The sequence below is a fragment of the Mycetomoellerius zeteki genome, unplaced genomic scaffold (genome assembly GCF_001594055.1).
Source record: "Mycetomoellerius zeteki isolate Tzet28-1 unplaced genomic scaffold, Tzet1.0 scaffold267, whole genome shotgun sequence".
Lineage (NCBI taxonomy): Eukaryota > Metazoa > Arthropoda > Insecta > Hymenoptera > Formicidae > Mycetomoellerius > Mycetomoellerius zeteki.
The window spans coordinates 73221-89319 of record NW_017257246.1 but is presented as its reverse complement, the minus strand read 5'-3'; the positions used below and the strand labels follow the sequence as shown (position 1 = coordinate 89319).

The following is a 16099-nucleotide window of genomic DNA, read 5'->3' as shown; positions in this document are numbered from 1 at the left end:
CCATCCAACAGCCATCGAATTCACCCGATATGGCTCCCTGCGATTTTTTTCTGTTCGATCGAGTCAAAAAACCACTACTAAGAGATAATGGAAAAATCGAAGACGGCTCTGATGGCTGTACCGACAATAGAGTTCCAGAAATGTTTCGAGAGCTGGATCAAGCGCTGGCATAAGTGCGTTGCAGTCGATGGGGAGTACTTTGAAGGGGATAATATCATTTTTGATGAATAAACTTGTATTTTGAATTTTCTGTATGAATTCCGGGAACTTTTTGATCAAAGTATTATATTTTATACAGGGTGTACCCTAAGTACGTTAAAAGATTTTAAAGGGTGATTGCTCACACAAATTCAAGACTAAAACTTCATATGACGATTTGTCGGAAACGGCTTAATTTCAGAGATACAAGGTGTCAAAAATGGAAAAAAAATTTCGTTTTTTCCAAAAATTTCAAAAACCGTTCGAGTTATTTTGATGTAACTTGGTATGTTTAATGGACATGAAAGTTTATCTTTTAGGACTATACATTATCTTTTGATTCAATCAGGAGGGAGAGCCTAAGGATAAGCAAAACCCCTTTTTTACGAAAAAATTTTCCACTTTTCAGTTTATTGTAACTGATAATCAAATAAAATGACTTTGTTCATCAAAAGATAATAAGTCCCAAAAAATAGGCTTTCATGCCCATTAAACATATATCAAGTTACATGAAAATAACTCGAACGGTTTTTAAAATTTTTGAAAAAAAAACGAAATTTTTTTTCCAACTTTGACATCTTGTATCTTTGAAATTAAGCCGTTTCCGACAAATTGTTACATGAAGCTTTAGTTCTTGAATTTGTGTGAGCAATCACCCTTTAAAATCTTTTAGTGTACTTAGGATACACTCTGAACGCACGCACGCACGCACACACGATTTCTTCATAACGACTTAAAACACTATACTATTTATTACGTCAAAATATCTTACGAGAAAACGTCCATGCCGCCTTTCCCCGAGTCATGTAACTGTTGCACCTTCTGTAACACTCGACATCCTTTCATTATTGCGCCTTCGTAAATTTCCTTATGACTTTTGTATTTTGCGGGAATTCTGTCATGCAGAATCGGATCACTTAGAAAGAAGTTTTCTGTAAATAATAAACTCGAATGACTTGAAAAAAAAAAATATATATATAATTTAATAAACTTTTGTATTAAGAATTGCAAATAAGCAAACAAGGGACCGTCACATAATGGCCAAAAAATTAGACGATGATTTTGTGATAATCCGATGGAGTACCCTTCAATGAGTGAAGTTTATTTGCTAATATAACGCGTATTACTGGATTTTTGGACCGAGAAAGTTGGCTGCCAGTGAGATCCGCAAAGCTCATAGTCAAGACATCATTGCACTCTCAAATACGCATGCGCAGTCAAATGGCATGAGAATGGCCACTAGTTCAAAAAAAGAGTTTTTACGCATACGGATTTGTGAAGATAATTTATTACGGAAGATAACAATGAACAATGAAATATGACGTACATACTAGAGAATAAAAATTCATGCATTTTTAGATTGATTGTAATATGTTTATTAATTCTAATGTGTACAATTAATGTGTAAGTTATCAAGCAAGCAGTGCTTGAAACAATAACATTGTTCGCAATATGCGCATTTAAAATTGGAAGACTGCTCGCAGTTAGGATATGAGCAGCTGGAAAACTTGTCAAATGAAAAACAAAACTGCGCCGGGATTTTGAATGGTTTCGGCCGCTCATCCAGATAACCCGCCCTGTAAAAGGTATACTTCACCATGTCACGAAACATGGGCGCCTGGAATTGAAAATGAGCAAATGCTTGCAATTTGAAGTAATTGTTTCGCTTCCAAATTTCATCGCATATTTCAAGGGAATCTGATATATGCCGTATAAATTGCTTGTACGGCCGGAAATAGTACACGTCGAGAGGCTGGATCATACCAGTGGTACCTTCAGGAATCAACAGCCTCTCTACTTCCAGTTGCCCTTCATACTTGGCAAGGACTTCTTCGAACAATTTGGTGTTCTTGTTGGAGATCCAACTATCAGCAAGCAAAAGGCACTTTTTATTGCTTTTGCTAATTAAATATTGGAATAGCAAATCCAGATATATCTTCGAGTCTGCGTTATCATTGCGCTAGTCCCTGCATACGCTTTAATGATGTCGGGAATGACGGGCTTAATAATTTCTGGAAACTTGCCGTTCGTTTCTTGAGACTTTAAACAGAGAAAGTCCATTACTGTACCCGAAGCGTCGATGTTGCCCATTACTATGTACGAATGCATAGTTGCACTCTTCGAATCCATAGCCGCAAATACTTGTTTAGTACCTTTAAAAGCCAAGGTGCGGTAACTGTGAAGTTCTTTATCAAATCTCGATTGATCGATGTTGATTACTTCATGAGGTTCATAGTTTTTCTCGCTAATGGTCTTCTTGACCAGATCGACGAATTGGACTGTTTTGGTTTCCAACTCCAATCGTTTTTTCCAGAAGTTTTTACCAATTTTATGCGTAATACTTCGAGACAACGTTGTATTTCCGTTTAAAGTTTAGCAGTCAACCATGGGATGCATTGAACTTCATGTTGGGGTTGATTTTATTCTTTGCTTGAATGCCCCATTTTCTGATCTGCAGATCGTTGACTATTCGATGATTGTCTCTCTTCTTGCAAAAAAGCTCGTATACTCGCAGGTTGACGCTTCTAGCAGAGCCATAGCCGCTGTTTTCGATCTTTTCGGTCCACTTGCGAAGACGTTTCAATCCATCGCCGACTATGGGAAATTGGGACTTGACATTAATTTCGGTCCTCCTTCGCTTCCCCAACGTTTTAACGTATTCGCGGGAGATTACGATAGGCTATCCATAATCGTCCTGTTTGGTCCAATAACGATAGGCCTTTTCCCATTTCCAACGAGGAATGTTCTCCTTGAATACACAACATTTCTTTGGCTCGGGTTCAGGAACATATTCGGGATCATTGTCGACGTCGTCGATATCATCATCCTCTGCGTCCTCTTTGAATTCGTCAGATCCGATGAGGTCAACTGGCTCGGGAATGTAGGAATTAATGCCTGCGTCGAAATCGATGTCCAGCGTATCAATGCTCTCGAGGATTAAATCTTGATCGACGAGCTGTTTGTTAAGCTGCACCATCATCACTATAATAATCAAATTGATGAGACTCGGATGCGATAACGTTTTCCAGCTTTTTTATCGGTATCTTATGGTACCTTATGGATCTGAAAAGGGCCGTTTATTTGCTGTATTGTGAGTTTTGGTACTTTGGAACATAATTAAAAGAAAGAGTTCTCACGCACACGGATGTGTGTACGTACGTGTACAAAGACTTCAATATTTACAAGCTGCGGCTTTTATTGCCGTTGAAACGCTCCTTCCACCACAAATCATGTTGCCTTTTCAGGACTGGAAAAGCAATTTTTATCAAGACTACCATCTGATCCTAATGTGCCCATCATTCAGATGAGGAGCAAGTGTATGCCTCGATTTATCGGTATCATCAATATTAGTGGCCATTCTCATGTCATTTGACTGCGCATGCGTGTTTGAGAGTGCAATGGTGCCTTGACTATGGGCTTTGCGAACCTCACTGGCAGTCAATTTTCTCGGTCTAAAAATCCAGTAATACGCGTTACATTAGCAAATGAACTTCACATATCACTCATTGAAGGGTACTCTATCGGATTATCACAAAATCATCATCTAATTTTTTGGCCATTATGTGACGGTCCCTTGTCAGACAGCAATACGAGCTATATAAATCCAATTAATATGTTTAATAGATAGTTAAATTAAATAAGAATCAAATTGAATAAACAAACTAAACAATTTTAAATGATCAAATCAAATTAAATTGGCAAATAACAATTAAGATCCGACCGTGTAAATGTACAACATACATACGTTTGAGAGCGCCAATATGCGGTCAAAGTTAGATGTTATAAATATAATATATATTCTTAATTTAAAAAAATTTTTAATTATCTCAGATGTGACTGTGCGCCGAAATATTCGCATTAACCACAATCGAAAAATATTACCTCAGCTAGAATTCGAACCTGGAACCTCTCGACTTTCTGGGGCGAGTGTCTTAGCTAATTCGACACCGAGGCAAATCGAATTGGCTAAGACACTCGCCCCGGAAAGTCGAGAGGTTCCAGGTTCGAATTCTAGCTGAGGTAATATTTTTCGCAATAAGTTCTTTACCGAATTAATTTAGGGGGGATTATTTTCATATATATAGGAATGTTCGAATGTTTCGGCTTCTCGGAAGAGAAATACTACTTCGATTCACAATTTAAATGTTTTCAATGATGATAGAATAACAATCAATTTCCGCAAGTTATAATTTTATATAATTTGCGTCAGTATCAATAATATAATAATAACAGACGTACGTACAGTAAAGAGTCTAAAATGAATATATTAATGTGAGACAGGGATGGATTTACTATAGGGGCTTAATGGACTATAGCCCAGGGTGACAAAATGTTGTGGCCATTTGTCCCACGCGACTGCAGGCAGGGGTTACGTGTAGGAGTAGAGTGGGGGTAATTCGCAGAGGCGTACGGCGCGCCGGGCACCTCCCTCCACTCTCCACTCCCACCCGTAGCCCCGGCGGCGGCAGCGGCGTACGGCTGAGGTTTAGCCATACGCCGCGGTGTGTCGTACCCACCAAAACCCTTCTCGTGAGAGAAATTAGTCCTCGATTATTATATATATGAGATCGAGCCCGGCAATCGGTAACGATACTTACGAATTTTACAATACGTCAGATACGTGAGAATTAGTGTACCACAATATTATATCCATTTATGTTTCATATTTTACTATATGTTTTATCTTTCGTATTTTAAAATCAAATAAATTTCTTGATTACTATATACATGATGTAATAAAGAAGGTGTGTTCCTATTATGGTTACTTTTTCGTCCTGATTTGCGCAGGTCTCAACTGTCGGCCATATTTGATTTATGTGTGTGTATTGGTGTACATATATAGTTCAGTGTGTTTGTGTATATGGGGAAAGTCATGATAAGGTTATTTTCAGTTATTTTCACGTGTTTACAACAGTGCGATCACTTTTAAGCCGTTGGAATATAAAAAAAATTAATGACAATGCCGTTGTGTGCCATGAAAGGGTGTAAAAACCGTTCTGGAAAAGGAAAAAGGGATATCCGATTTCTTTCTTTTCCAAAAAAAAAAGAGAAATGTGTGAGAAGTGGATACAGGCGTGTGGAAGGAAAATTGGAGAAATTAAGGAGAAGAATGGTATGTACTGTAATGTTAATATAATTTACTTGCCAGTTTATCTTCTTATTATTAAATAATAACGAAATATATATATTTATTTATTTATTATTTTAAATGTGTAAAAGATTGTATAACGAACTATGTTTATTCAATTTCAAAAAAGTATGGTCTATATCAATGTACGTTACCTTTCTTTTATTTATTTATTATTTATTGTAAATATCATACGCGTTGAACATATTTGGTTTAAAGGAGTTCTTAAACGTTAGAAAATATTGAGAACAAGTCGTACTTAAATATTGTTTATACATCAGAATACAGTATTTTCAGTTATTACAATTGCATACAAAATTTTAAACAAAAAACCAATGCATTCAAATAATTATGAAATTTATTTATGCAGCTCGTGTATGCTCAGCTCATTTTGACGAGTTGTGCTACAGAAAGGTGTCCTTCGTAGACGAGTTAGCAAGCAGGAACACCAAGGAATTCTCGGCCACTCAATCGAGATGCTGTACCGTATACATTTCCAGGGAACTGTGGTAATATACGAATTTTATTTTATACATTCACAACTTTCGGCAGCATATTCATGACTTTTATTCATGTATTTATTGTTTTATTCATGAAATAAAATGAAATACAATTTACGTACTATTGCACTTTATGTAATATTTAGTTTTCGATTGACAATTCATATTTCAATAATTACTTTTAGTGCCTGACGCTACAGACCTGATGCCGAAAATTAGAGTGACCTGTGAAGATCCTGTGACGTTACCTGATATCGCTGGTAAGTATACAAAATTTTTTTTGTCTTGTGTACACATTTTAGAATATCATGTCATATTTTGTATTCTCATATAATAATTTATACTTTGATAGTACATTGCAATTTAAAGTTCGAATATTATTTATTTTATTTTCATTTTTCCTTACAGTGATGCCAAATGCAAAGGATACTCCTGCTCCAATTTGCTCAAATATTGAATGTATTTCAGTAAAGAAGGCATTAACCATCGAAAATCGCAACCTGCGCCAACAGTTGAAGCGGTGTAATAGATTGGCAGAAAGAAAATGTCGTAACAAGGTGCAAAGTTTACTTGGAAAAGTATTTAGTCCAGGTCAAGTTAAACTTTTGCTTAACCTGAACCAAAAAAAGACCCGTTGGTCTGCAGAAGATATTGCAGAAGCTATTTCTCTTCGTAGCATAAGCCCAAAAGCTTATAGGTATTGGAGAGAGAAAAAAAAATTGCCGCTCCCAGGACTGTCAACCCTGAGAAAGTGGGTCGCAACATTCGACGTCAATGAGGGTGTCCTGCATGATGTCATTGCTGTAATGAAAAGTAAAGGCCAAAATATGACTGACATGGAGAAAGTAACAGTCCTTTGCTTTGATGAAATTCATTTAGCGAATCGTGTAGCAATCGAAAGGAAACAAGAGCGTGTCATTGGACCGAATAAAAAGTGCCAGGTTTTCATTGCTAGAGGATTATTTTCTAAATGGAAGCAGCCGATCTACTATGACTTTGATAAGAAAGTAACGACAGATATTCTCTTCGATATTTTGCGAAAATTGCATGATATCGGTTACTGTGTCGTTGGAATAACAAGTGACCTAGGGCCGGAAAATCAAGGACTGCTGAAATGTTTGGATATTGATCCAATTTCGGGGGAAGGAAAAACATTTTTTCTACACCCAAGTGATAACGACTTACGGGTGCACGTATTCGCAGATCCACCACACCTTATGAAACTTCTTCGAAACCATTTTATCGACCACGGTTTTATATTCAACGGTCATTCTGTTTCGAAAGATGTTCTGGAACAATTGCTGTATCTGAATTCAGCAGACTTAAAAATAGTTCATCGGCTGTCAAGACTTCATCTAGACGCACAAGGGACGCAGAGACAAAATGTAAAGCTTGTTACCCAAATTTTTTCCAACACAAACGCGCAAGCTATTAAGTGGTGCATGGAGCAATCGTTGATCGAAGATCGAGCGGAATGGCACGCGACAGCGGAGTTTTTGAAATTATTTAATGACTGGTTTGATGTTTTTAATAGCTGTAGGAAATTTGGAACTCATCCCGGCTTAAAGGCTTATGGTACCGATCTGGAACAGCAAAATGCTATCGTAACGAAAGTTTCATCGGTGATAAGGACACTAAGAAATAATTCCAACAAAAAACAGGCTAGTTTACTTCCTTTTCAAAAAGGAATTTTACTGTCCAACAAATCATTAGTAAATTTATACAATGATTTAAAGAAGCGCTTTGACACGGACATGTCGTATATTATGACAAATAGATTAAATCAGGATGTCCTGGAAAATTTATTTGGATACATTCGAGCGATGGAGCCGCTCATGATCATCCTGCAGCTATAGATATGAGGTACAGGCTGCGGTGGTACATTTTGGGGAAACATTCGTCAGATGTATTTACCGAAGGCAGCAATACAAAAATTCAAGACACTGCTGATGAAAATTGCCTTACATCGATGGAATTATGTGTCGATGAAATCGAAAAATGTTTTGAAAATGACAATATGGAATTCCCTATAGGCAACGTCAGTGATTTACATGAAGGTTTGTTCCTGCACTGATAGAAAACATTTGTTATTGACATTGGACGTTGGACATTGGTCGGATTCTTTGCCCTTTTTTATGTCATTATAATCAGCTAATCGGACCAGATTACGCGGTGTTCTATTCGAACTCGCGACCTAGGGAACGTTAAGTTTACGAGGTGAGTGGGCTAACCATTTAACCATTGCGTTTCTAACATTTCTTATTCCAGTGAAAAATTCAGTATTTCAGCGAAAAATTTGGTTGATCTACCGAATTATTCGCTGGAATACCAATTTTTTTTATCGGCGTATAAATGTTTTATACTTTCAGTTATTGAAAATCTCAAACCTTGAAAAATCTATTTCATTTTTGTTTTTATTTGATTTTATTTGCTTTCTTTAGAATGTAACAACGTCGATTACAGTCCACATCCAGATGAGTTAGATCTCGTCGAAGATGTGGATAATTTAATAAGAATTACAGACGTAATAGAAGAAGAGGGTCTAAAATATATTGCAGGATATGTGGCATCCAGGTTTCGCACCGAGTTCCCCACCTTGGGAACACCAACTGAATTCCTAGTCGATCCAAGAAACGATTGGATCTATCAGATATCCAAAGGCAAGCTAGTGCATCCTTCAGATAACCTAATGAGTGTTGCAAGAGTCATGAATTACGAATTTAAAATATATCATGGTTCATTTTTTTAAAAAAAGCCGTGGATTTTTAGAAATTTAGCTGCGATTATTACCCACAAACTAGGCAACACAATAACAATTCCTGAAAAAGCGTTATTATGCATGATACGAACGCGAACGTATATTCATTTAAGAAATATTAATAAATCTATCATAGCTGAAAACAACCAGAGAAAAGCCAAAAAAAATGTCAAAAATTATAAATAAAAAAATTCCATAAAACCGAATTAATTGTTTACTTATTTACATTCCCTCCTTCAATAATAGTACTGTTATAATCAGCACAGGTTCACTGTTGGACGGAATGACTCCATACAGGACTTAAAATAAAAAGCACTATTGAATTAAGAACTTAGAAATTGACACATTGAAGGATTTAATAAACACTTTTTGAACTCATTCCGATCAGTTCATTTTCTAATTTTCAATGTAATACTATTAAATTATTCATATCATTAAATATGTTACCATAATGAAAACTCGAAATGTAAATATTTCGGGTGTTTCCATTATTATAATTTATTTCTTTACATATTTATTATTTATCGTATTTTCATAAACATTTTTTGTAGTAATGTTTACTTATGCCGTATAGTATGCGTGTACGCATTTATGGTACAAAAATAAAAATAATAATTATACAAATAAAAAATTGAATATACATTATTCTATAATAGCTGTAATATTATTAAAATATACTAACATTACATTACATTATCTAGTGAATGTTTACTTTTTATTTTTAAGTATGTTTTATACAGTTTAAGCTTGAGCGCATTCAAAATTGGCGCGAGAAAATGGCCGAAAGCTGTGACCTCCATTCATTGGCTGAAGCAAATGGCTGCGCTAGAACACACCTTCTTTATTACATCATGACTATATATATCGCAGTTTTTTTACGTTTTTTTCCTTTTCCTTTCTTCTTTTTTATAATTTGCATTAGATTGCTACTAGTGCTATCGCAGCCTTCATTTTTTAAAAATATTATATAATAAACATGAGTGACGGACGAATACGGTTAAGTGGAAGTCAGTACAAGAAACGAAGGTTGGATAAGGCTGAGAGAGAACGTATTGCCGTAGAAAAAACTCTTAAAATTGATAGTTTCTTTAATCAACTAAATAACTTTGAAGAACCAGCAATTCCCATTGCTGGTTCTTCAAAACAGCTGCTTCCCATTACTGCTTCGGATAATATCAAAGAAATTGTACCAACAGCGTGTGACATAGACTCTAATTCTAATTTCATCTTAAAGTCCCCAGAGCCAACTACCTCATCTTCTATGATTAATATCAATCAAAGTATCAATAATTTTGCAGTTAATTCTAATGTGATTGTAAAGATTGTAATCCAGCGTTATAGGTAGTAAACAATGCTACACGTGAATACGTTTTGCAGCATGGAATTAACCAAGATATTCGTGATAAAAATTTTGATTTTTCCCGCTCAAAGAGACTTTGTGGTAAGCAATATCGATATTTAAATGAATCTTTATTTAAAACCCAACTTGTCAATGGTCAAATAGTAAAGCAATCGTATTTAATGTACTCAGAAAGTTCTGGTTCCGTGTTTTGTGTTCCTTGTCAATTATTTGGTGGAACTACAAAAACAGCAAAAGAAGGATTTGACGACTGGAAGCATGGCAATGATGCATTGAAAAATCACGAGAATTCTTTTGAACACAAGTCGTGTGTGTTAGAAATGAAAATGCGATCAAACACTCTTGGAAAAATTGATACACATTTTTCTTATCAAATAGACACGGAGAAAAAGTACTGGCGCAACATTTTAAAACGGTTTGTAGCCAGTGTCCGTGCTTTGGTAACTGCAGGTTTACCTTTAAGAGGTCATATCGAGAAGTTTGGTTCGTCAAGCAGTGGTAACTTTATAATGTGTCTTGAACTTATTTCTGAATTCGATCCTTTTTTGGCAGAGCATATAGCTAGGTACGGTAATCCAGGTCAAGGCCACACTTCGTATTTATCTTCTACTACATATGAATAGTTCGTTAAGTTAATGGCTGAAGAAGTAATGAAACAAAGAATTAAAGAGTGCCAAGTATTTTTCTATTATAGTAGATTCAAGTCCAGACATATCTCATACCGATCAACTTGATTGTGAGATATGTTCTGGAAAATGGACATCCTGTAGAGAGGTTTCTATGTTTTGTTCCGAATGCTGGTCATAAATCAGTCGAACTTTTTGATGCTGTTGTCACTGTGCTTGCGGTTTTTGATATCGACATTGCAAATTGTAGAGGTCAATCATATGATAATGCCATGAATATGTCTGGAAAATATTCCGGATTACAAGCTAGAATTAATGAAATTTCTCCAAATGCTGTATACTCTCCCTGCTCAGCTCATTCCCTGAATTTAGTTGGAGAACATGCAGCAAGTTGTTGTAAAGAAAGTAATGACTTTTTTCTTCTTCTTCAAAATTTATTTGTATTTTTTTCAAGTTCTACTAATCGTTGGTAAATATTACAGAGACATTTAACACAACGTGAAAACAGAACTTTAAAAGGCTTGTCACAAACACGATGGTCAGCCCGTTATGACGTGTGTCAGAGTCTTAATAAAGATTGGAATGAAGTGATTGAGGCTCTTACATCAATTGCAGAAGATGAAACAGAAAAATCTTGTACTCGATGTGAGGCTTCAGGTTACCTCCGTCAACTACAACGTCTTGAAACAGCTATTCTTTCTTCAGTATGGGATAATTTATTACAGAGATTTCATTTTTCTAGCAAGAAGCTCCAAGCAGTTGACATTGATCTTTATACTGTAGCAGAACTATACGGTTTACTAATAAACTATGTTGAAAGTATTAGGAAAGCTTTTGATATCTACGAAAATGCTGCTCTTAAAAAATCATTTATTACAAAGTATGAAGACACATCAAAAAGAAAAAGGATAAGAAAACTCCAAGACGACGAATCACGAAATTTTGAAACCAAATTCATTGGACGAGAAAACTTTAAAATCAATACTTTTCATGTCACAGTTGATAGAATAGTTGCAGAGTTAGAACGTCGAAAAGCAGTCTATGAAAAGTTGAGCACGAGTTTTGGTTTTTTAACTAAAGGAATTACAATGGATGTGATAAAATTATTGCTAAAAATGCTGCCAGATTAAGTAATGAATATAAAGAAGACTTGCCAGATTCAGAATCGTTTCAAAATGAGTGTCTCCATTTCTTTGGATTTTTAAAAAATTTAGATGAACCTCCAAGCACTATTCGAGAGATGTGCAACATGATATACGATAAAGGCCTCCAAGAAGTGTATCCTTACATTAACATCGTACTTAGAATCTTCTTATGCATACCTGTAACAAACTCTTCAGCAGAAAGATCTTTCTCAGTATTACGGCGCGTTAAAAATTATCTCCGATCTACGATGTGTAATGAACGTTTCAACTGTTCAGCAGTTCTTACAATTGAGTCAGAAATCGCAAAACGTATTATATAAATTATGATGATATAATTGATTCATTTGCTGATGCTCAGTCGCGTAGAAAGGTAATAAAATAAGTAATAAAAGGTAATAAAATAATTGAAGAAGTAACTCACAATTAAAGGACCTTCATTTAACAAGTATTTTATAGTCAAAATCAACATCTCAATTAAAAATAAACTTTAAAAAATTAAAAAAAATTAAAAAAAACAAAAAACCGGAGTGTGAAGTCCTATCGTGTAGCCTTCTTGTGGCACACTCTGAGTGGTATTTAATAATTCATTTAATATAATAAATAATCAATTATAATACCAGCTAATACACGTAGGTTTTTTCGCAATATTATACAAGTTGACAAGTTACATTAGGTTAAAAGCTGTTACATTTGGGATTTATTTTGCACAGGCATTAGACTTGTTAAGTTAACAGTTGTTACACTTAGGAATCATCATGTTCGCGTTATGCATTTTTTTCTTATAAAAATTCTAATTTTCACTACCTGTACAAGGGGCGGCAGCTAATTTTCAGCCCCAAGCGGCAAAATACATAAATCCGCGCCTGATGTGAGATATTTAATCTCATGTTGAACATTGAACCGAGTAGCTGCGCATATACTTATGCAAATATATGCTGTTAGCACATATTTATTGCGCTTATCAATATTTAAAAAAATCATAACTTTAAAACAGATTTATTGTATCTTATCATGATTCTTAAATCTTTTGAATATATGATTAGTGTTTTAATAGATTACTTTTAATTTCAAGCAATATATTTTAATGTTTTATAAGTGATAATATAAATATATTATAATGCATACAAAAATAAAAGGTTTAATAGTTATTTGAATAATCAATCATTTCATATGCAATAATTACATACGATATAAGATCATATCATTTACAATTAAGATCCTTAAAGTATTCTCGCATGCTTATACAAAATATTCCACAAATCGATTGACGCAAATAATAATAATTTTTATATATAGTGCTTTTTGTTCTCCATTTTTTTCCCTATACGTGCATATGTATATATTTTTTTTCTTTTTAATACAATAAATATTAAAATAATTTTATATGCCACTGAATTCGAATATCTACGAAAATAAATGAATCGTTAACATAGCTGATAAGCTAATAAATAACTTTTGATTACAACTAAAACAATACAAAACAATCATAAATTAAATTAAAAACAGTTATGTATGTTTACCTTGAACCTTGACACAAAGGACAAAGAAGAATATAAGATGTAATACTAAAGTCCATCGAATATTAAGTATCACAGAAAGATTCAATATTGAAAATATAAAAATAGAACGAATAAAAATTGAATTTCTTATTTACTTGATAAATATATTTTATAATGAGATTAACTCTGTCTAAGGTGTACATACATATGCAAGACCGTAATAAAACAAGCGAGTGAACTTATAGAGGACAAGATAATTGCTGGAAGATATAGAACGGCGGGAAAGAAACTTCTTGATGACGAAGTAATAACGTAATAATCAAATGTTAAAAGCGTATGTTACTAGTATAATTAAATGTTTTCTTATAGCAATTTGCTATTCATCATACCTACGGCGTTTGTAAAAGTAAATATATTTATGAGTTGAAAAACTCTGATAACAGAACAAATGCTAAATCATGCAGAATAAGTTGTTAAGGCCCGATTGCACCAACTTTGACTTTAAGTAAAACTTAAAACTCTCTCTGTCTCGTTTTAAAACGAAAGAGAAACAGAAACAGAGAGAGAGAGTTTTAAACTTTGCTTAAAGTCAAAGTAACGTTGGTGCAATCAGGCCTAAAAGAAATAAAAACGGGAATTTTAATGACATTAAGCAGATATCTTTTTTTACTTATAAATTTACCGTCAATTATATAATAATGGAATTATATAAAACACACACACACACACACACAATAAAAAGATACATGTATAAGTACGGAGTGTCTCATTTTAAATATACTATACATGACATTCTAAAATATCTTTTAAACAATGTATTAAAAAAAATCTTTCATATAAAAGTTGTATGGCTTGAGAGGACGCAAATAATGCGTAACAAAAAAAATTAAATCTTAAAAAAAGAAATTTTTTAAGATTATATGAAGATTAGAGTCATTTTTTTAAATGGAATTATATGAAGATTATCGTCATTTTTAAAAATGAAATAATTTTTTTGACATATGATTCCTCTAATTACTCTGTATATAAAAATATTAAGAATATCGACATTGATTTTTAAATTATTTTATATTTTATTACATACATATATTAAAATATATAACGCGTATCTCATTATATACTTTATTTTGATATTTATTTAACATGAAATATAAAAAATATATTAAAAAACTCGAAAATTATTGATATTTTCAAGTTTTTATATCTTATTCAGACAGCCATTAACATGAAATATATATATATAATATATATATAATATATATATATATATATAGTATGCATTCACTATTTAAAAAGCTATAAAAAATTTTTTCTTTAAAATCCATGCTTCAAGAGATATTTGAGATCGTCCTTTAAAATGGACCCTATATATATTTATAAAATTAAATATATTTGAATATATTATATACGTGTACACACAAAAGTTTGCTGTGTAAATACTTGTGGCATCATACATAATATCAAAGTAAAAATAATTGTTTATAAAATAATAACAAAAATCGATATATTATAAAAACTGTTATTAATATTATTAAGAATAATATTATTACGCAAAAAAATATATTGAAAAAGAATAATTCATTCGTGTGGTCGATTACCGAAGAGAAACCGAAGAGAAAGAGTCTGTAATAAAGTATAAACTTTCGCGCCTTTCACACTTTTATTTGTACTATTTCTCAATACATTTCTCAGAAAATACAATAGAAAGTTCTAAACCTTTCTATTCGTGATAACATTATGTAGTTCATTCGCGTTTTAAAAGCATTACTCCTTGCAATTTACGATACAATTCTTTTTCCCATTTCCATTTATAATTAAGCTGTGCGCATATAATTTATCTTTCTTATTTTCTTTTCTCTATAGAAAATAATAAGTGTTCAGAATACTTGCTACAATCATAAATAAACCCAAGAATAAATGTAGTATAAATCTAACTTGTGTAAGATAAATTATAGATCTCGAAAGAGGATGTGTAAGTTCCAGCGCTTTATCGCAAAAAGTGAGTATATATATATATATATACACACAAGAGGTATAATAGCTGATAAATAGAAGTGATTAATAGCTCAGGGATTGGGCGTTAACATTTCATATAGCTTCTCGCAATGCAATGATAAGAAAAGCCGAGGATATTACGTCACGTAATGTATATGCACACGAGCAACGCGTGCGAATCAGCGAGATCAACGAGACGACGAACCTAACTCATGCCGATGCGACGTCTTTGCCTTACTGCCATCCCAGAAATTCGTGAGCTCCATGGGATCGAAGCTGCATCTCTCGCGTTCCCGCCGTAGATCCGCGTTTATCGTCATCGTCATTATTAACTGATTATTATAGGAAAATGTCACACCAGAGCATCTGCCAGTAAAGACTGTTGTTCACGCGGACTACCGGCCGATTCTCCCACGCGATCACGTCGCACTTACAATTGATAACAAACGCACCACTAACCTAACCGTGTCTAACTGACGGATCACGGAGATCGGACTGGTCGGAGTGACGGCTGACGACCACCAGCTGCTGGCCACTGGCACTTCTGGCAGGCCGCCATTGGAGCAACTACAGCAGTGCGACTTTCTGTCACTCTCAGTCACTCTTCTGTCTGTGTCAGACGTGTCGGCGCTTTTGATGAATGTGGCCAAAACGGAGAACGCATGCGCGAAATAACTTGACTAAGGCTGCGTTTCATTATTCACTATCAGTACTGGCAGCATTGCACATGCCATTCCAAAATAGGTAATTATTCAGAATACCTCCCTCACCTCCGATTTCGATGAAATTAGGCTTATTCGACGCGTTTTTGCACAAAACGAAACAATCTGGCAGAAAAAAGTGTCGCTCTGCCTCGCGAACCGAGATATTTAGCGTTAAAGTTGACGACT

The 16099-nt window shown here is 34.1% G+C and overlaps 1 protein-coding gene across 2 annotated transcripts in view; it reads right to left on the bottom strand.

The window, feature by feature from the left end:
• LOC108724058 (acyl-CoA oxidase 1) overlaps positions 1-15795 on the bottom strand; it is a 22398-nt gene extending 6603 nt beyond the window's left edge. Inside the window, exons 1-2 of one of the 2 annotated variants that reach the window (XM_018450213.1) lie at positions 15669-15795; positions 971-1130 (exon numbers count right to left, since the gene is read on the bottom strand). In XM_018450213.1, coding sequence (XP_018305715.1) covers positions 971-1044 — 74 coding nt within the window. In that variant the 5' untranslated portion in view covers positions 1045-1130; positions 15669-15795. The other variant, XM_018450212.1, reaches the window with a different exon arrangement.
• Between the last annotated feature and the right edge of the window lie 304 nt (positions 15796-16099).